Genomic DNA, 19,166 nt, shown 5'->3' with positions numbered 1-19,166 from the left:
AGGCCTGGAGGTTTGAGAACTTCCACAGAAGTCATAATCTGAGAATTATAAAGTTATAATGTAACTATGTAAAAGCAATTGTAATTGCTTTCAGTGTGAACTGAGCATGTAACGTTTCATTCTCTGGCATAGCTAAATGCATGCCCTTAAAGAATTTGTACAGTTTATTTCTTGCCATTTATTCTCACTACTTGAAGTGTCACAAAAATCTGATGATGTTCTATAAAAACATTGCTCAACAGTATACATTTTTTTCCTGTTAGGAATGATTCGCAAGGTTTCAGGGACTTCTGAGTATCTGCTACTGCAATGTGAAAAATAGAGGATTGCAGAAACTGGTGATGCTTGGTTGGCTTCATGTACAATTCAGGTTGTACCATCATCCAATTGTCTTCCAGTTATGGTTGTTTGCATTTTTTTCTTTCTGTTGTTGTCTGTGGTTTTGCTACCAAAGAAAATACAGTAAAGTACATTTACAGTTACGTAGGGCAGGAACCCCTTTGCTTGCTTCAGGATGCTCCAGTACCCCTCAGGTGCCTGTACCATAGCCTTTTAAAGTTAGGTGAAATAAAGCCAACTGTGGCTTCCAGCAAACCTGGGCAGAACCAATGCAGTGATAGACTTGAGGAGAGAAGTACATGGGCTGACCAGCTGGAAAGCATCTTAGCAGAAAAGGACCTGATGGTCCTGTGGAGAAGACGTTGACCAGGAGCCATGAGTGCGCCCTTGTGGCAAAGGTGGCCAGCAGCCTGCTGGGCTGTATTATGTAGAGCATTGCCTGCGAGGTCAAGGGAAGCAATCTTATCCCCGCTACTCAGCACTGGTGAGACACATCTGGAGGGCTGGTTCTGAACTCCCCAGTAAAAGTAAGACGCGGACATACTGGAGCAAGCCCAGGGAAGGGCCGCTAAGATGAGAAAGGGGCTGGAGCACGTGCCATACGAAGAGAGGCTGAGAGAGCTCTGATGGTTTTTCTTGGAGAAGAGCAGGCTTGGGGGGTATCTTGTCAAGGTGTATAAATACCTGTTTGAAGATTGGTGGGGTAAAGGAGACAAGCTGAACTCTTCTCTGTGGAAAACAGTGGCAGGCTGAGACACCATGGGCACAACTTGAAATATGGGAAGTGAGAATGAAAGAGATGGTGGTGAAACACTGGAACAGGTTGCCCAGAGAGGTTGTGGAGTCTCTGTCCTTGGACAAGGTCAAAAGCCAAGAGGACACGGTCCTGAACAACCTGCTCTAGGTGACTCTGCTTTGAGCCAGGGGGGTTGGAGAAATGATCTCCAGAGGTGCCTTCCAACCCCAACCCTTCTGTGATTCTGTGACTAGATGGGATGTGTCCTGAGGCCTGGAGAGCTCCCTTGATGGAAGGGCTAGGAAGAGCTGAAGGTGCTTTCCCAAGAGCTTCCCCAGTGTTGGCATCTTATGAGTCCATCCGTGGTGCTGCAGTGCTTGGAAGGATTTGGGGAGGGGTCTGGGAAGCTGCAGAGCAGTAGGCCTGACATTTGCTTGCAGGCAGCCGAGTAGAAACTGCAGTAAAGCCTAAGCTTAGAAGCTGTATGGATAAAGATGGTATTTTATGAACATGTCAACGTGTCTTCTGTAAGGGACGGTCAGCTGCCATCGAGCACAGGGCAAGGGGGGAACTGTAGCGTAAAATGAGGGACACCTGAATTTGGCAAAGTCACGCAATGAAGTATCCAGCATAAAAGTGAGTATTCCCAAAGGGATGAGTAAAATAATTGGTCAAAAGAGTGTGTGTTCAAAGGAGCATTCAGAGCTGCAGTCTTGGGGTTCAAGGTGGCAGGTCTCTGAAACTCTCACTTCAGCTCTTGTGGCAGCCACCCAAGCAGTGTGAGCACTGGAAATTCCTCACAAAGGAGCAGAAATCAAAAGAGCAAAATGGTACATTATAAAGCTTAAAGTGCAGCGATAATAGGGTTTCAATATCCTTCTTCTTTTGTGTTTTTTCCCTTTTTTCCTTTTTTTTTTTCTGATTTATTCCTAATTAGATAAGTTCACAGCACAGCTGCATCACCCTTATATCAGCCAGTGTGTTAGCTGAATGTATGATGTCACATCCTCCCTGATCTGCTTTTTTCTCCATGTGTTCAGACTCCATCTTTCACCATTTATTTTCAGAAAAAGGAAGTGTCAGACCCCACAGAGTTCTAGGCGCTCCCAGAGACACTAACCTGTTGAAAATCTTGTCCAGCTGAGCAGTGACTTCTGTGGTGTCTTGAAAGCAGGGACAGGTGAGTAGTATTTGCAGTTTCTGTTGAGTGGGACTGGCAGTTTCAGAGGAAGGTAGAGCGCCAGATTTCCTGTGTTTGTTTTGCAAAATAAATGGACTGGCTAATGCAGCGTCTAAAATATCGTCTTATCCACTATAAAAGCAGAAATGTATTTCTAAATATATAGAAGTGCAATTGTAGTAGAAGTTCCTCCTCTCACTAAAAATACAAGCCGTGCTTTCCTGCCTTCACTATAGCAATAGGCTCTGTCTCCTCAAGGCTGTACCTGCTTTCTCTTTACAGTTTACCGAGCTAAAAATTATTTACAGGATTCGACAGGCTGTGGTGTGGAGGGAGGGAGAAATAGGTATGTAAAAAGCAGAGTGGGTTCTTTTAGCTGCCTCTAACACCCCTAGCACACACTGGCCTTTCTCTGCAGGAGAAGAAAATGTTCTGGGAACACAGAGCTGATGATCTGTGTATCGGCTGCCTCTCCTCTGCCCACCAAGCCCCAGTGCCTAGTGGAGAGCGGTGGCTGTGTGCTGTTGCATTTGGAAACCTCCCAGTGTGGCTGACAAGTCATTTTCTGGCTTCATGGAGCATTTAGTATGTGACGTAGCTGCAGGGGTGGATGAGAAACAGCGTTGTGCCAGCTGAGTTCTCTGTCCTGTTTCCTGTCTGTTTGGTTAGAGATTAGAGCTTTTGCTGTTTCCTGAAGCTCTGTTCTGGAGCATGGGGATTTGCATTTGGAGATGGAGCAGAGAGGGGCAGGAGAAATCTTAGAATCATTTAGGTTGGAAAAGACCTTTAAGATCTTCAAATCCAATGTAAGCCTAGCACTGCCAAGTCCACCACTAAACCATGTCCCTAAGCACCACATCTACCTGTGTTTTAAATACCTTCAGGGATGGTGACTCAGCCGCTTCTCTGGGCAGCCTGTTCCAATGCTTGACAACCCTTTCAATGAATAAATTTTTCCTAATATCCAATCTAAACCTCCCCTGGTGCAACTTGAGGATGTTTCCTCTTGTCCTGATTGCCACAATCCTCCTTGCTGCTTCTTCATATGCTTTTCCACACTGTCCTTTAGGGCCCCAGTGGTGGGTCTAGGAGGTTCTGATTCTGCTGTGCTTTAATGGGTGGCAAGGGCAGAAATGCTGATGCTAATGCTGAGAATGTAGCTAAAATGACTTCTCTTCTTGTTGCTGCCTTGTCAATAATCTTTTCCTCTCCATCCCTCCCTTTTGAAGGAGGAAGAGAGGAAGGTAAGGATAGGGTGGAGGAGGGATTGTATATTCATCACCAGATAATTCCACTTGCAGAGCTGAGCAGGTCACAGCCAGCATGGCCTTTGCATCCTGGGTTGGTGACAACTGGGTTAAGCAGCACCATCTACCAGAGAAGGTAGATGTGAGGACTTGGCAGAGGAGCAGTGTTGGGAAGCAGCTTTGAAACTCTATTTACCTGGGCAGTTCTTGTCCTTATCATCTGCCTCCAAAGCTGCCTTGTGTCAATTCCGCTCCCACTATCCATCCATTGTGCTATGCTACAGTGCCAGCAAAAATGAGCCAGGCTCTCTGTAGGGGCATATGGTTGATTTCAAAAGGCAGCAACTGCTCGTTCAGCAGTCTGGGAGACTGAAGCCTCTTGATAAGAACTGATGTCAGCACTGGGGTTTTAGTATTGTGTTTAGTTTTGGAGAAGGACAGGTTGTGTATCAGGGGAAAAAAACTCTCATCATGAGAAAAAGCTCTCATCAGGGCAGCAGTTCCACACAATGTCTTAACAGAGCTCCAGGAATATTCATAAGGAGCATTCCTATTTTCTTGTCCTAGGGTTTTTTGCACATATGTCTCATGTCCAGAATGACCTGAAATTCTAGAAAATGATAGATAAGGTCTCTAATGCTGTTCCCAGAGTTTGTTGTGCACCACCATGAAGGTATGCCATTTGTGTGTCAAATGCTGTCTATCCTTCCAAGTGGCAAGCACAATGTACATGGACAAAATATATGGGCAGAACTGAGGATTAGTCTTGGTTTGTGATATGCAAAAAGGAGAGACATGTCCTTATTTTGCGTTTGAAAGAGAGGGATCCAAATTCTGATGTGGGACCTGAAGGCCCTGTGACAATACAGAGAAGCCAGGAGATTGTTTCAGAAATGACCAAAAGGCATAATTTAAGTGTGCTGCCCTGAGGTGAAGGAAGGAGAGTTCTGCTCTGCTGTGGCACTGTCCTAAGGCTCATGGTCTGCTGCCTTGCCTGTCAGTGTCTTTTCTTTCTTTCCTCCCCTTCAGATCACAACAGTTGTCTTGGGAGAGGAGGCTCCAACAGGAGCAAGACTGCCCAGGATGTCCAACTGCCTGCCAAAACTGACCACAGGGCTGCTGAGCCACAGGCTCGGGGCTCTGTTTATCCTCGCCATTTCATTTGTGTTCTTGACCTCTGTCATGTTCTACTGGAGAAGTGAGGAGGATGCTGAGGGCCAGTTCTACAGCTTGCCTACACAAAACAGGTGTGATCAATTTTTGCCTTACCTTCCCCATCCCACCGTCGGTGGGTCCCCTCCTCCACCAGGGGACGTGTTTTTTGTGGAGACCTCAGAGCGAACTGACCCAAGTTACCTGTTCACATGCTCTGTGGAGTCAGCAGCCAGGATGCACCCTGGGACAAGGGTCGTGGTGCTCATGAAAGGTTTGGCAAACAGTAATGCCTCGTTACCCAACCACTGGGGCTTCTCGTTGCTGAGCTGCTTCCCCAACGTGGAAATCCGGCCCCTGGACTTGACGGAGCTTTTCTCAGGGACACCTCTGGCAAAATGGTACTTGCAGCCTGAGCACCAGAAGGAACCTTATTTCTTACCCGTCCTTTCTGACGCCTGCAGAATTACCATCATGTGGAAGTTTGGTGGCATCTACCTGGACACAGACTTCATTGTACTTAAGAACTTAAAGAACCTCACCAATGCACTTGGTATGCAGTCTCAGGATGTACTGAATGGGGCCTTTCTGTCCTTTACACCTAAGCATGAGTTCATGGCGCTTTGCATGCAGGACTTTGTGGATAACTACAACGGCTGGATCTGGGCGCATCAGGGCCCAGGACTCTTAACACGTGTCTTCAAGAAGTGGTGCTCCATCAGTAATATCCAGAACAACATGAACTGCAAAGGAGTGCATGCTCTTTCCCAAGAAGCCTTTTATCCTATTCAGTGGGAGGACTGGAAGAAGTTATTTGATACCATCAGCTCCTCGGAGCTTCACAGTCTCCTTAAGAACACCTATGCGGTGCACGTATGGAACAAACTGAGCCACGGGACAAGGCTAGAGATCACATCCCAGGCTTTGCTGGCTCAGCTGTATTCTCAGTTCTGCCCTGCCACATATGTGAAGATGAAGAAGGACTCTGGAGAGCCCTAATGTGACCTGTGGGCCCTTGGCTGCTGGGAAGTTCCCCAACCCGAGGGAAACTGAGCGCCTGTCACCTTCCACAGCATTGGTTTCTAGCCTGTGGAGCAGGTATTCTGTGTGACTGCTCAGCGATTTTGTACCATTTCTGATATCTGCCTCAGATCCCACGTGCTTCAAATATACAGTAGAACCTGAGTTTGGACTCTCTTGTTGTCCTTCAGTCACCCTTGATGCTGCGGGGAAGGGTGAACTTGTTCATCGGCGCCCATCAGTTGCTCCTCTGTGGCTCTTCCCTCAATTGTATGAGGTCTGTAAAGCCTCTCGTGTAGTTTCAACAGCTATAGGAACCCTTGGCTTGCCCTCTGTAACATTTCTAAGTATGTGAATAAATGTCAGCTAGTGCTATAGGACACGGTTTAGAGGAGCTTAGGACCAAATTCCCCAGGAGATAAAGATTCTTATGGCTGGTGTTGTTTTGGGAGAGACTGCGAGCATATGAAAATTGCTTTAAGAAACAGAAGACGTTTTCAATCCCTGCTTGGCTCAGTGTAAAGTTTTTCTTGCTTTCCAAAGGTACTTAATTTCAAAGATCTTTTCTACTGTTTTATGTTCCACAGTGACAGGCCATCTTTTCTGGTCCTCGTCAGGGAAACCAATAGGCAAAAGCAGTTCTTTTACCAGTGTGAGTAGAGATCCTTGCTTTGTTGGAGAAATTCTTGTGGCATGTGAGTATCTAACCACTACCTGTCACACTCTAAGAGGGTCTCAGCATCTGCCTGTTCCTGCATTGGTATGAGAAGGAAAAGCGTTACCTTCCTTTCATTGGAGTATGGAACACATTTTGGAAGAACGGGGCAGACATGACCACATCAGCAGAAGGACCAGTGACCTGGTCCAGAACTAGGAGCACTGTCCCTAGTGACATCATCTTATTGTCACTGGGGATCTAGTCAGCTGATTACACAGGGTCATTCATCTAACCCTAATGCAGATTACACGAGCAGATAAGTGACTTCAGGCATCACTGCCTGTAATGGGAACACAGGTGCCTGTACCACGGACTTTTAAATTTAGGTGAGATAAAGCCAACTGTGGCTTCTAGCAAACCGGGGCAGAGCCGATGCAACCTGCTATTGATCTGATGACCATTTTCATATCTGAATGTGTTTCCTGTGTGTCCAGGGCACTGCAATTGTAAAAATGCATTTGAAATTAACCTCTTATGAAATGAGGTGAGGAGAAAAAAAATGTGCTGTGTTTCTGCAGGTGCCAAATCAAAATTCCTGTCTGGAAGGCAAAATGTAAGCAAGATGGGGTTATTGCTCTTTCAGATATGCAGTAGCTAACAAATAAGAGAAATATGTGTATCAATTTTAATATAGCCTTTTCCTCAATTCCATTATCTGCTGAAAAGTACAATGTTATCCACGAAGGAAGGCTGATGTATGTTTGATCCGGTCTTTAATATGAGCAGCAGGATGTTTCAAGGTTTGTCAGACACTGAGCCATGGCACACTATTAGCTAAACACCTCATTGCAGACCAAAAGTGAGTCATCAATTTTTACTCAAAATTACTTGTATAACACATCAATTTACTCTGCCATCTGGTCCTGTCCCCCCCCCTCAAAAAAGAATGCAATGTTGCCTGATGACTCTAACTACTAGTCTTCATTACTGGTGCTGAGGAGTACTGGATATGCTGTTCCAATATGCTGCCCATGGCGGCAAACAACCATCTGTAGGTCATACTGTTCTATCTTCACTGTTTCACGTGTGACTCTTTCTTCAGCCAGCAAGAAAATGACAGTGTAAAGGGCAAATTCAAACTCCGGGCTGACACCAATAAAGGTACTTCCAATTGGCTTGACCGAACCTTTCCAGCTGAACTGGATGTTCAAAACTTGGTCATCTTTGTTAGGCTGAAAGCATAAACAAAACAACAGAATAATCTCCAACACAGCTGTGACCAGACAGATACAATTTCCAACTCCAGATTTTTGAGAGCATTGCCAGATTCAGTTATCCTTGCTGTGCCAGGGTGCTATAGCTGGAGCACAGCCTTTTCCCTGTCCTCTGGAACGTACATGAGCATTTAATCTCAATTAAGCTTCAGCAGTGTTGCGATTCTGTAAACATCAGCACTACTTTTTAAAATAGTTTTTGCAAAAAAAGAAGCTGGACTTGAGGGCATGCTAGTATTTCTTCTGCTTATTTACACCTGGGCAAATTAGATTCAAAGCAGTTAGGCCTACGATTGCATCATTGTGCCTTGATTCATTGCCACAGCTTTTATTTCTGGATCCATTTGTCTTATTTGCAAAGGTACCCTGTTTGTTCTTACCCTGGTTTTGTTCTTCCGAGTGACATATCCCTTGTAGTCAATTTGGTTGCGCTTTTCCTGAAGGTAAAATTGCACCCAGTTGTGTAAACCTAAGATCTGTTTACCACGCCTTGTTTCTCCAACAAAAACATGTTCAAAACCACAAGAATCAGGTCTGTAATAAAACAAAGAATAATATATAGGTCTTCTATGTGTTCAAATAGTTCACATTGGTAGAGGTAAAAGGCAAGAAGATGCACAAGCTTGTTTAGGTTGATTTGTGAACAGGATTTTTTATTTGTCTGGATTTGTTGGGTTTTCTTTCTTTGCACAAAACTTGCAATGAAATCTAGCCATGAAGTCTAAATTTGTATTTGATGATGAAGGTTGCTAGTAAATGCCACAGATACATCACTGCTGCTTATCCAGATTTTAGCAAGGCTTCTGACACCGACTCCCATAACAGACTCATAGACAAACTGATGAAGAACAGATTAGAAAAGTGGATGAGTGTCTGCGGTTGAAGGCCTGTGATTAGGGACACAAAATGCAGCTGGAGGCAGTTCACCAGTGGTGTATCCCAAGGGCCAATACTGTAATTATCTGATCAGTAAGTCTTTAAAGATGATCAGTGTGGGAGCAATGAACACCTGATTTAGGCCATATTCTGAGGCTATCTTCCAGTTCTGTGTGTAACAGACGGCACTTGGGCTTATAATTACCTAAGTCAGAATAGCATTGAGAGCGGCCATATCCATCAAACGTACCTGTCTCCTTCTTTCCTGGAATAGAGCTGGAACCAGATGTCATACAGCTGATATTTGAAATCGGCAAGGTTTGGCTTTGCTAAGTTTTTTTTAAGCAGATATTCATGAGCTAGCTGAAGGATAGAAAACCAAGATATATTCACAGTTTACTTTTTAATTCAGTGTTTGCAGCGACTAAAAAAGATCTTTCTTACTTTCATGACTTCGGTCGCTAAAATAGCATCAAGAAAACAATTGTTTTCAACTATTTCTTCTGGAGTCACTACTTCTGCTACACCGGTTGATGTCTCATAGTTGTCCAATAAGGAAATAAAGGCTGCAGAAAAAGAGAAACTTCCAGCATGTTCATCCTGATGAACATGCCATATGCCTAACCATACCTGTGATCCAGTCATTACAGAGTCTAATCATAAAAGGGTGCCATATAATATGCCTTGAAAGAATAGAAGGCATTCCTTTATATGTCACATTTCATTCTCAGGTACGCTGTTCAGTGTAGGTCTAGAGGTGACTCAAAGCCAGATCACTGCTGTACTTCTTTTTAAGATAAACAGCTCGCTACTGAGCTTCCGTATGGAACCAAGTGCTTGATGACCTTCTACCAAAACAAATCTGGCCACCAAAATAACAGACATAGGCTTATGAACTATGCTGGCAGAAGGGTCTGTGGGCATAACTTCAGTAGAAGAATAAGACAGCATAAACCTACGTGAGATGGCTTGAGAATGTGGCCAGTGAGTGGATGGGTTAATTTTCTCCTTTGCACCCCTTTTGCCACCTGCTCCCTTCCCTCACCTCATCTACTCATGCTCTGACACTCAGTGGACTTTGGGGGCTGATTCAACACACCAAGCTGATAGAAAAATACTTGAGGTCAAAAACCTAAGTAATTTCCTGCCATGTTAGCAAGCTGAAGGCACTCAGCATAGGGTTCAGTGAGTACCAGAGCTGCCCTCACTAGACACATGATTGCATGGCTCAGAGCGGAGTGGGGGAACAGAGAAAAACGGTGCTCCCTATTATGTCAGCTTAATGGAACTCTATCTGGGGAAAGAAAAAATCAGGGAGGGAAACATACATTTATAGACATGCTTCAAGTATAGCCCCTGACAGAAATGCAAGAAGTAGCTGTGGACCTAGTGCTATCTGAAAGGGCTAGAAGCTGTGAGCAAAGAAGGAAAGATGAGTTTGGTGTCTTGATTTTCAGTACAAGGAATAACATCAAAGCAATGAAAAGAGCCTCATCCATTTCACTTTGTAATGGAAGAAACACAGAGAAATTCAAATTTTGGCTAAGGCACAAAAGGATGTTCTTCCTGACGCTGAGACTACAGGTAACCTCCCTGCAAATGTTGTGGAAACTACCTTCAAATGACAGGCGGCCTGATGATCCTTACCACCACCCAAATTATGTATGATGTTACATTTTAGGCAAACACATAAAACCCAACATGGATTCTTCATGTCATTTCTACCATTAACAAAAGAATGAGTCTCACTTGCATAAGTTTTTATGCTCTTCAGGTGTTCTTCATTTACGTTGTGAAACAGATGTCTGGCTGCGCTGTCGTGGACAGCACTGTCACCTTGCTGTGCAGCACCTGCTTTTCCCTAGGAGAAACACCAGAGTAAAATAATGAAAGTAGTAAGATGTCCTTAGTGGAGACAGTGTCTGCCTTTATAATAATCAAAACAAACCCCATAATGCCATCACGATTCTTTGTTAGGAATGGTCTTCCTAAGAAACAAGAGAAGGCATTACAGAAGAACTGCCAGCGTTAAGAAAAAGACATAATCTGTGACACTGTAAGAGCCTGAAATTGCTCTGTTAACTCGTCTTCAGAGATGATAGCTCAGTTCTGATCAGTAACTAGCTGTGCTACTATGCTATATACATCACAAATGATAAAGAGAAGTAATGTAGAGCTAAGGCTCCCTACCACCACAAATAAATAAAAAGAAGATTTGTGCACCTTCCTTCTCTGTTTATTTGTAACCCACAGACCCACTGCATATAGTTTACGAGGCCAGGGAGATGCCAAGATAGTTCTGTGCAGCTCCACCAGCTTTGGACTGGTGCATCCTGGTGCTCTGAAGTTTTCAAACACTTCTGGTTGGCCATGTTTAAGGGCATTTTAATCAATGTTACCAATAAGCACATCCAAAATGGAAAGGAGGCTTTCCTGACACTTTTCAAGTTTCTGTTCCAAAAAGGGCATTCTCAAGGAAAGAGGAGAAAAGATGAGTAGCAGTTTGTTAACATGGGCAAGGGGTAGCTAGAGCCTTGTTCTGAAAAATGGAGAAACTGTATGGGAGAAGGTTTCCACAGACACATTTTGCTCTGAGGTAGGTACCCCTTTTTCAAGGTTATCAGCAACAGAAAATTATACCTTATATATGAAGCAACATTAAAATAAAGTGTTTGAGCAATTGTGTGAGTACAAAATTGGATACTGAATATTCAGTGGCCTGCTGCAATTTTTTGCCAAAACACATGGTCATGTTTGTATCACACTGACCTGGCAAGGAGCGAAATGGCTGCTCATCAAATCTGATATTCACTCCTCCCTCATAGGTCCCTGTGACTGGTAGCAACAAGCCTGAAACCCTCCTCACCAATGCCTCTGTGCTACTCCACACTCTCCAAGAGAGACCCAGGAATTCCTCAAATTCCTCCCTTATTTCCTCAAGAATGACTTGGGACCTATCTCCCCTTCTCCCTCGCTGCAAGTCACCCAGGCCGTACACACAAGCAGTGACATACACACAAACATCCAGGGTAGAGGGGACCTCAGGACATCTCTAGTCCTGCTCAAAGTATGGTCAACACTGAATTCAGACCATACTGCTCAGGGTGTCATCTTGTTGGGTCTTGAAAACCTCCAAAGATGGAGATTTCACAGTTTCTCTGGGCATCCTGTTTGGGTTGCATTTGTCCTTGTTGAATTTCATGATGTTCCTTCCTTAGCCTATTCCTCCAGCCTGCCTATAAGGAAGCCTTCTGAAGAGAAGCCTTGTGCTTGAGCATAGCAACTTCATCACCACAGTTTGCTGTCATCTGCAAAATTGGAAAGGTTGCACTCCATCTCCTCCAGGCCACCGATAAAGATATTAAATGTTACAGGACCCAAGACAGACACCTGAGAGACTCCACTTGTAACCAGCGTCCAGGTAGTGTGGACCATTAATGTGTTCTCTGTCCTGTTCCCTCTCCTAGGTGATGCTTCGTCATTAGGAAGTCCTGCCTATGCCATTAGTGGAAATGACAAAGCATAGGCAACTCTTTTAGGAAAAGGCAGTTTTGCAGACACTTTTTCCTACAGTACCATACTGCCCTTAATGCTCATGGGACTTAGCAATCGGTTACCTGCAAATCAATTGTGTAGTCTTTCCCAGGTGTAAGGCGGTTAACATCCATATCCCACATCTCATTGAAAAGTTTAGAAAGTTCATGATTTAAGGCCTTCCTGTCAAGAAATCCAGAGAAGTACACATGTTAAAAAAGACACATGCTGTTATTTCTGCAAGTCACTTCTGGAGTCTTCTAATGTCACTTATGATCTGGATACTGCTTGTCATCAGGAGAGCTTTCTCTTCTCCCCAAACCTTCCTGTTAGTGCTGCTCTAAAAATCGCAGAGCTTTTGGTTCCTGTTCATATCTAAAGAATGCAGATAACCTGTAAGGAAACTTGAGCCTTCCCTAAGAGTATATTTTAACAAAGTTCTTGTCAATAAGCCTTCCCGCAGTTTTCCATGCAGTGAAATAAAAATGAAGACGGTGATGTTTCATTCAGGAGGATTCTTATGTACAAACCAGAGGCAAGCATGAGATTGCTACCAGCGTGTGGCAACACTATACAACAAAACAGGATGCAAAGAATTCTCTCTCTGTTGCTTTTCTACCAGCAATCTTATATACAACACCTCCTACCTTTTTTCTTGCAAGACTCCACACTAGAGATACTTTTCTTCACCCAGACATGTGGTTAACCGAGCATAAAGTTAGCGTGATGAAGAGTGACTAATACTCTAAACACAGGGTCTGCATACAATAAATTTTTTTCATCCACTGATCTCTAGTGCACATACAAACCTACCCAGGCTGGCCCTTTCCTCAATGGAATTTTGTCCTGGATAACAGCATATAGTTTTTAGCTATCTGTCCATCCATCTATCAACAGTATTTAGGAAGAGTTGTTATTGTGATGAACCGCCCAAAGGTAGCTCCAGTTTCAAGGGCATTGTGTCCACACCAACACATAAGATCAAGACAAAGAACAGAGTGGGGAAGAGAGAGAAGTGGATTAATCTTTAAATGACTGACAGTTGAATTAATCAGTTACAAACCAGCATATGCATTGAAGCCCAGAGAAGAACCACTTGATAATTTTTAATTTCTCCTCCAAAGCAGATGTTCTCAAGAAAAGGAAAAAAGTGCAGAAATTTGTCAACAATGGGCATGTCTTTCAAATAGCCACTTGGGCAACTTGCTGTGATTCTAACTGGTTCTCCCAGACTGAACCGAGGCACCTTCAAGCCCAACTCTGAACCTCCTAACAGATTACTGTTATGTCTTCTATTCTGGCCAGGATGGAGATAGTCACTGCGTCCTCCTGCCAATAGCAAATTCCATTTTCTCTAGCAGAAAGAGCAAACAAATATTGTGGTAAGGTCACAGTCTTCTGACGTGGCAGCCTTGCTGTGAGGCAGCTTGAGAGCCAGGAAGAGCAAAAAGTGAGGCAGGCAGGCACCTGCCCCGTATGTTGGCAGGGAGGGAATAGAAGTCATAGCAGAAAAGAAGGCATTAATCAAATTGTGGGAGAATAGTCTGGAAGCAAGATTTTATGCACCTTCTCCTGTCCTGGATTGCACTTGGTGCCTGGCTCAGAAACTGCTGGTCTAAACTCCATATTGAAAGAAAGTAGCAAACTTTCCCTGGAGAACTGGGACTTCTTTTTTTCAGATTATTGAGGAATCTTTTTCTCCAGAATTGCCTGTGTAACTGTGGGATGGAACTCATACAGCCTAAGATTTAAATCCTGAAAAGCACAATCAATCTGCGCTTAACTCGTTGAGAGCTTATTGCCCAAAGAAATTCATATCCCTGAGTTGAGAGCCAAAAGCAGCCAGTTTATATTAATGCACCAGAGGATAAGCTGCAGCAGCTGAGGAGCATAAAGAACATATATGATATTCATACTGTACTCAGCATTATTTAGAGTGGGGAAAGCAACCTCCTACAGAAGGGCAGGGCATAAAACCGTAACTACTTTGGCTGCCACACCTCAGTCTGCCTGCAGCTGGGAATCTGAGCCATCGCGTACATCAGCTACACTGGAGGCACTGACAGTCCGTTTTCGTTTGAGCTCTGTGATACTTTGAAATTGTGATTGATGGAAAATCTACAAGATCATTTGAATTTTAAACTGGGCTTGAATGGATGTCAATACCTGAAAGAAGGAAAAGGACCAAAAATTTTAGTATAGGGGAGCCAAAGGATATGTTTGTTGCTAGGGTTAAACAGAAATACGAAGGAAGGCTTTTGGTTGGACAAGTACTTGCATGGATCTTACAGTGGAGCAGAAGGAGGCTATCAGAGAGGAGATACATTCAGCCCTTGCCCAAACCCCAGGTTCTGCTTATACAGCAGAAGTGTGGCTTGTGGCATCGCATTATCAATACTGGGAGTGCACCCCAAATGAGCCACTGGCTCAACTTCATGGGGAGTTAGCCTCATGGCATATCACAGAAGCCACCAACGGCAGCATTTTTATTTATTTTTCAGCCGTACCCCTACATTCTTTCCAGAGTCTTAAGCAATTCCTTCTCAAAAGAGCTTACAAACCAACACTAAACAGAAAACTGCTCATCTCAGCAGCTCAGCTTAAGACCCAAGAACAGAATTGGCAAGTTCACAGAACAGTACCGTAGATGTTTTTCAAACTTCCAGCACCATCTACGTTCACGTTACCTTGGACCGAACTGCTTCTATTGGATTACTTTTCTTCTGGGTTCTGGACCCTCCTGCTGTCTACTCCTCTGCATCAGCTTGCCTCATCTGTTTGAGTGCCACCATATTATGTTTACTACAGTTTTTCTTTTGGAAGTAACTACCAGTGGCAGATAGGAGTCTGCTGTCCGTTGAACATCCAAGGTATGTGAAATATTAGGGGTGTTTTTTAAAAATATTTTGTTATGGCATTTTATAGACATATTTTAGTATGTATGTATGTATTTTGGTAAAAGTCACTTATACAGTAAATCTGTCATCCCTTCAATACCTATTGCTTTTTCTTGGTCTGCTCTTGGCAGATTTGTCCTGTGTTTATAAAGGACTGTAGGGCCCTGATTGATCTTTCCTCCTCTAGAAATGTTATGGAATATCACCTAAGCTCAAGGTGTCTACTCAGGAGAGGGTTACAGCAAGAACATACCTACAGATTTCAGTCCTCATATTTATTTAATAAATATACTTCTACTAAATGCATTCCTGCATTTGGAAAATGTGTCCCAAAGCTCTAAAGTCACCTAATTTTATGAAATAAAAGCCTTTTCTCTCCTCTTTCTCTGCTGGGTGCTACCACAATATCATCATGGACTTTTCCTCTCCTTTTTGTTATCCCTTTAGTTTTCAAACAGAGCAGAGCACCTGTACACATTGTAACTGAAGATTAGAATAAAGAAAAATATATCCCTGCTAAAGCAAAGAACTTGTTTAGCAACTTACATAGTCATCTTGTAAAAACTCTTTCTGGGCAGTATTTCTTTAAAAAAGGTCCATAAACTTAGCTTACACATGAGACAACTTCAAAGAGAAACAGCCCAACACCTTCATGTAAATCCATGACACACAGAATGTAGGTAAGGTTTTCCTGAAAAAAAGAGTATTGTGTATTTCTCTGGTCGTCAATGTGATTGCATGTATGAGTCAAACCAGAGATTTTTATCATTAATTCTCTACCCCCTCCCTATGGTGAAATCTCTCAGTTGTTAGATTTGTGCTTTCACATAGAATAAATTATTTCTGTGCAAGAAGTCTGGCCAGTCGGATTTTGTCCAGTTGGAGTCTTGCTTGGATGTGCTTATGTGCACAAAGCACCACCCCAATAACAAGAACACTTAGTTTTCACTTCTAAGAGCTGAGAAAACTTTTGGGGGAGGCTCTTTGCAATAGTAACTAGTGCACCAGCAGTGCAGCTAGAGCAAAAGAATCTAATATGTCCATTTTATTATAGCTTTCAAGTGAAACATTCACACGGTGTGCCTGTTTTTCCAAATTATTTTCTTGCATGGAACCTTCATTCTATCCAAAACGATACCCCAAGAAGAAATCAAAAATGACTCAAGACATGAAGAGAATTAAAGGGTCGGTGGCGAATCATGTGAGCAAGTCAACAGGTCAAAGCAAGAAAAACATGTATTGCAAATGGGTCACACAGAGCCTGCAAAGAAGGTTTGACTGAACATCTTCTCTATAGTAAATTTACCTTCAGAGATCCTTTGAACAACATCCAATATTTAAAAAGCCTTTAATCTTGGCATAGAGAAGAAAAGCATTTGGAAAGCCTGATGAGCAGCCATTTACAAGGAGTTTCCAATCATTAAAAAAAAATGGTTCAAATGTTGTGAAATACATGCATTAGCTTATATGGTTAATAGAAGATACAAACAATTCTCTCAATTTTCCTCTTATGACAGCATGTATGTTACTTTTACTTGAGTTCAGTGATGTTTTTCTTAGTTTAAAGTTGGTATTTAAAATGCCGAAGGATAAATAAGACAGGTTTTGCAGGTGGAAAGGAAAATGCATTGTCAAGGGACAAACATAAGAGTGGGCAGCTACTCAGCAAACAGTCTGCCAAGGTGCTGAGCACGCAGGTGATGTTTGGAGAACCGATTCTATGTTATCAGCCATGTTTAAGCAAAACCTGATCTTAGCACCACCTTCTTTTGCTAAAACATCTTATGATTCAATTGTCTCACCAACTTTTTGTGCTGAGGTGAGTTAGTAAAACAGAATAGAAACATGAAGCAGCGTTACTGCAGTGCTGCATTTCACATAACTCCCTTTTACACGTCTCCCAGATGAGTATATCCCATCCCACTGCCCTTCATGTTAGAGAAGAATTAGTATGATTTTCTCTTACCCATCAGCCATGCTCAGAAGAAGGTTTTCTCTTAGCAAATACACTGAGCAGTGAAAATGCAACCTGAAGCCCAGAAATCCTTCTGGGAGTCCAAGGCGTGAATCTGTCTCCCTCTTATACCCCGCTTGCCCGCTGAGGACTGTCACTCAGACTGACAGCACAGGAAGGCAAGGGAGAAGCAGGAGGTGCCAAACCCCACATGAAGACAGGACAGTACCATGTCTCACGCCTCTCTCAGCACAGGCACGCTCAGACCAGGAAGTCAGAGCCACATCTACCAGGTTCTTGCTTCACCTTATCGCCACAGACAATCAGTATGGCAGGCAACACAGAAGGTGACGGCAAAGAGACGCACGGCAACCGCTGCCTTCTCCCACCTGGGTTTTCAGATACGAATCTGAGATCCTTGTATGAACTGCAGACACGAGTCACGGCGTTGCTTCTGGAGTTGTGTTGGATTATTTGTTAACAGATTTTTAGATCCCTGCATGAATTTTGGGCCCAGAAATAAGCTCTTCAGGTCTGAAAGCCTTGACTGAGATAGACGGGCCATTCTAGTCTTGCTGTTTTATATACAGTTATTATTTGACAATAGAAGGGAAGATGGTAAAAAAACAGGGATCAAAAAAATAATAGGTGGGGAAGAAAAATAAAAAAAAAAGTGTTCTTCTCTATTTACAGCTGAAATTGCTACTTGCAACCTTGTGAATATTAGGAGGCATTATAACCAGGAAATGTTTTACAAAGGCAGCACTTTGCATGCACCACTGGAAACGAGGGGTGGCAGGTGCCGGTAAGTGCAGGTACCCACTCCAGTGCTGGTGCTGGAAAGCATGCAGTCATTATATGGCTAAATTAACCTTTAGATGGTTTAAAGCATATTTTTGTTTGAATGATATTTTAAACTTTTTCTTCTTCATAGTAATTAATTCCTTAAAAACATAGCTTTAGGTTTAAACTGTATATATGTATATACAGAAGCCAAAATGGTTTGATATTAAGCTCCTATTTATAGAAATGGTTCTGCACCTCTGGTCCATGTATCTCTTCAAAGAATCATGTTGGAGCCATACAAAGCTGCAGGTAATGAGGATGCCTGCCACATGGAATTGCATAGGGGACAGGACATGCAGCTAGCTCACTTAAAAGTGAAGCTTCCTTCTGACATGGGTAGGGGAAATTAATGTATCTCAAAATTGAATATTCTTAACAGAATTTTTTCTTTACCATTTTTTGTTACTATTTATTGCAGTTCTGGATAAGCAAGATAAGTCACAAAAATACAGTGTCTGTTTATCAGGAACTGAATGCAGGAAGTCTTTTCCTAGGCTTTTCATTTTAAATACAAAAGCCATTCGGCATACTCTGTCCATAAGAAAGTTGCAACTTCTTTTTTGCACATTAGCAGAAAGAGCCTAGATGCAAACCCAGGGAATTTCCATTTACAAGCAGCATCATCGCTGGAGTCAGTGGATTTAAGTTAATCTTTGATAAAATTACAGGTCAGATCAGCAGCATCACAAGCAATTTCATAACTAAACATGTACTTAAATCTGTTGTAAAACTTCTGTCCTATGATTTAGCTGTTGAGCTAAGAAAAACGTAAGGATCCCAAAGAGTATAAAAGGTAGCGTTTGCCAACAGAAACGAAGCGCTGATCAAAGGCAAATGAGATCAGCGCAGAATCTGGGTCATTTCCAAGTCTAACGCAGTCAGTAAGAAAACCTGAGCGTCCAGAGAGTGGCCTTGCTAACACCGTGGATTGGCTTTCTCTGCTGAAGAGATCAGGCAATGCTTTGTCAAACCCATTGCACAGGGCAGCATACGTTTGTTCTGCAGGAACTGAGGTCGGGCTTCCCCTGCTCTCCGTTCTGGCACAAGGGAATAGGGAGAGTATTTGGCGCTGTCTCACTCACATGTGAACAGCATTTCCAAAGGAATGGGGCAATAGACTTGCGGAAGATGCTCTGCCTAACAGAACTGCCACCTCAAGCATCAGATGCTGACCTTTGCTAAAGTCAAGGATTAAGGAAACCCTGTGAATAAGGCCTGTTTCTAGAGCGTGCAGGCACCTCTCTGCATTTCTGGACTAACTATTTTGCTTTTTAACTGTGGTGGCCAATGGACAAGTGTTGGTTTGTCGCCTCTAGTCAGGTACCTAAACTTCTCTGAAGAGGAAAAGGGCTCATTCGGAGTTAAATTAAACCTCTTGGTGGATCTAGAGGGGATGAGTGAGAACACTGCGCTTTACAAAGCTCCAGACCAAAGTGGCCAGTGCTCACATATG

General features: G+C 43.2%; 3 protein-coding genes across 8 annotated transcripts in view; 2 read left to right on the top strand and 1 right to left on the bottom strand.

Moving 5' to 3' along the window:
* LOC142602742 (lactosylceramide 4-alpha-galactosyltransferase-like) overlaps positions 1-5,839 on the top strand; it is a 37,188-nt gene extending 31,349 nt beyond the window's left edge. For all 5 annotated transcript variants that reach the window (XM_075759558.1, XM_075759603.1, XM_075759584.1 and 2 more), the window contains one exon: positions 2,143-5,839. The gene's annotated coding sequence lies outside the window, so the exon portion shown is untranslated. The remainder of the gene's footprint in view (positions 1-2,142) is intronic.
* LOC104631509 (lactosylceramide 4-alpha-galactosyltransferase) lies at positions 4,586-5,839 on the top strand. The gene has a single exon (XM_010309745.2). It carries the CDS (start codon positions 4,586-4,588, stop codon positions 5,651-5,653), a length of 1,068 nt encoding a protein of 355 aa, XP_010308047.2. The 3' UTR covers positions 5,654-5,839.
* Positions 5,840-7,306: 1,467 nt separating this feature from the next.
* Positions 7,307-17,117, bottom strand: LOC104635452 (poly(U)-specific endoribonuclease). Of its 2 annotated transcripts, none has more exons than XM_075759691.1 (7): positions 16,880-17,117; positions 12,100-12,199; positions 10,232-10,343; positions 8,927-9,048; positions 8,733-8,845; positions 7,987-8,140; positions 7,307-7,564 (listed from the first exon to the last, which is right to left on the bottom strand). In XM_075759691.1, exons 1-7 carry the CDS (start codon positions 16,888-16,890, stop codon positions 7,307-7,309), a joined length of 870 nt encoding a protein of 289 aa, XP_075615806.1. In that variant the 5' UTR covers positions 16,891-17,117. The 2 variants fall into 2 exon arrangements, with proteins under 2 accessions (XP_075615806.1, XP_010300568.2); XM_010302266.2 differs by lacking the exon at positions 16,880-17,117 and adding an exon at positions 13,337-14,553.
* Between the last annotated feature and the right edge of the window lie 2,049 nt (positions 17,118-19,166).

The sequence above is a fragment of the Balearica regulorum genome, chromosome 1, assembly GCF_011004875.1.
Source record: "Balearica regulorum gibbericeps isolate bBalReg1 chromosome 1, bBalReg1.pri, whole genome shotgun sequence".
Taxonomy (NCBI): Eukaryota; Metazoa; Chordata; class Aves; order Gruiformes; family Gruidae; genus Balearica; species Balearica regulorum.
This window is presented reverse-complemented; position numbering and strand designations above follow the sequence as displayed.

Excerpts from the sequence above, each read along its gene's own strand:
- LOC104631509 (XM_010309745.2), top strand. The coding sequence starts at position 4,586 with ATGTCCAACTGCCTGCCAAAACTGACCACAGGGCTGCTGAGCCACAGG.
- LOC104635452 (XM_010302266.2), bottom strand. The coding sequence starts at position 13,365 with ATGGAATTTGCTATTGGCAGGAGGACGCA. Across the intron at positions 12,200-13,336 it reads GCTATTGGCAGGAGGACGCA|GAAGGCCTTAAATCATGAAC; the intron begins GTGACTATCTCC and ends ATTTCTTGACAG. Across the intron at positions 8,846-8,926 it reads TAGCGACCGAAGTCATGAAA|CTAGCTCATGAATATCTGCT; the intron begins GTAAGAAAGATC and ends TCTATCCTTCAG.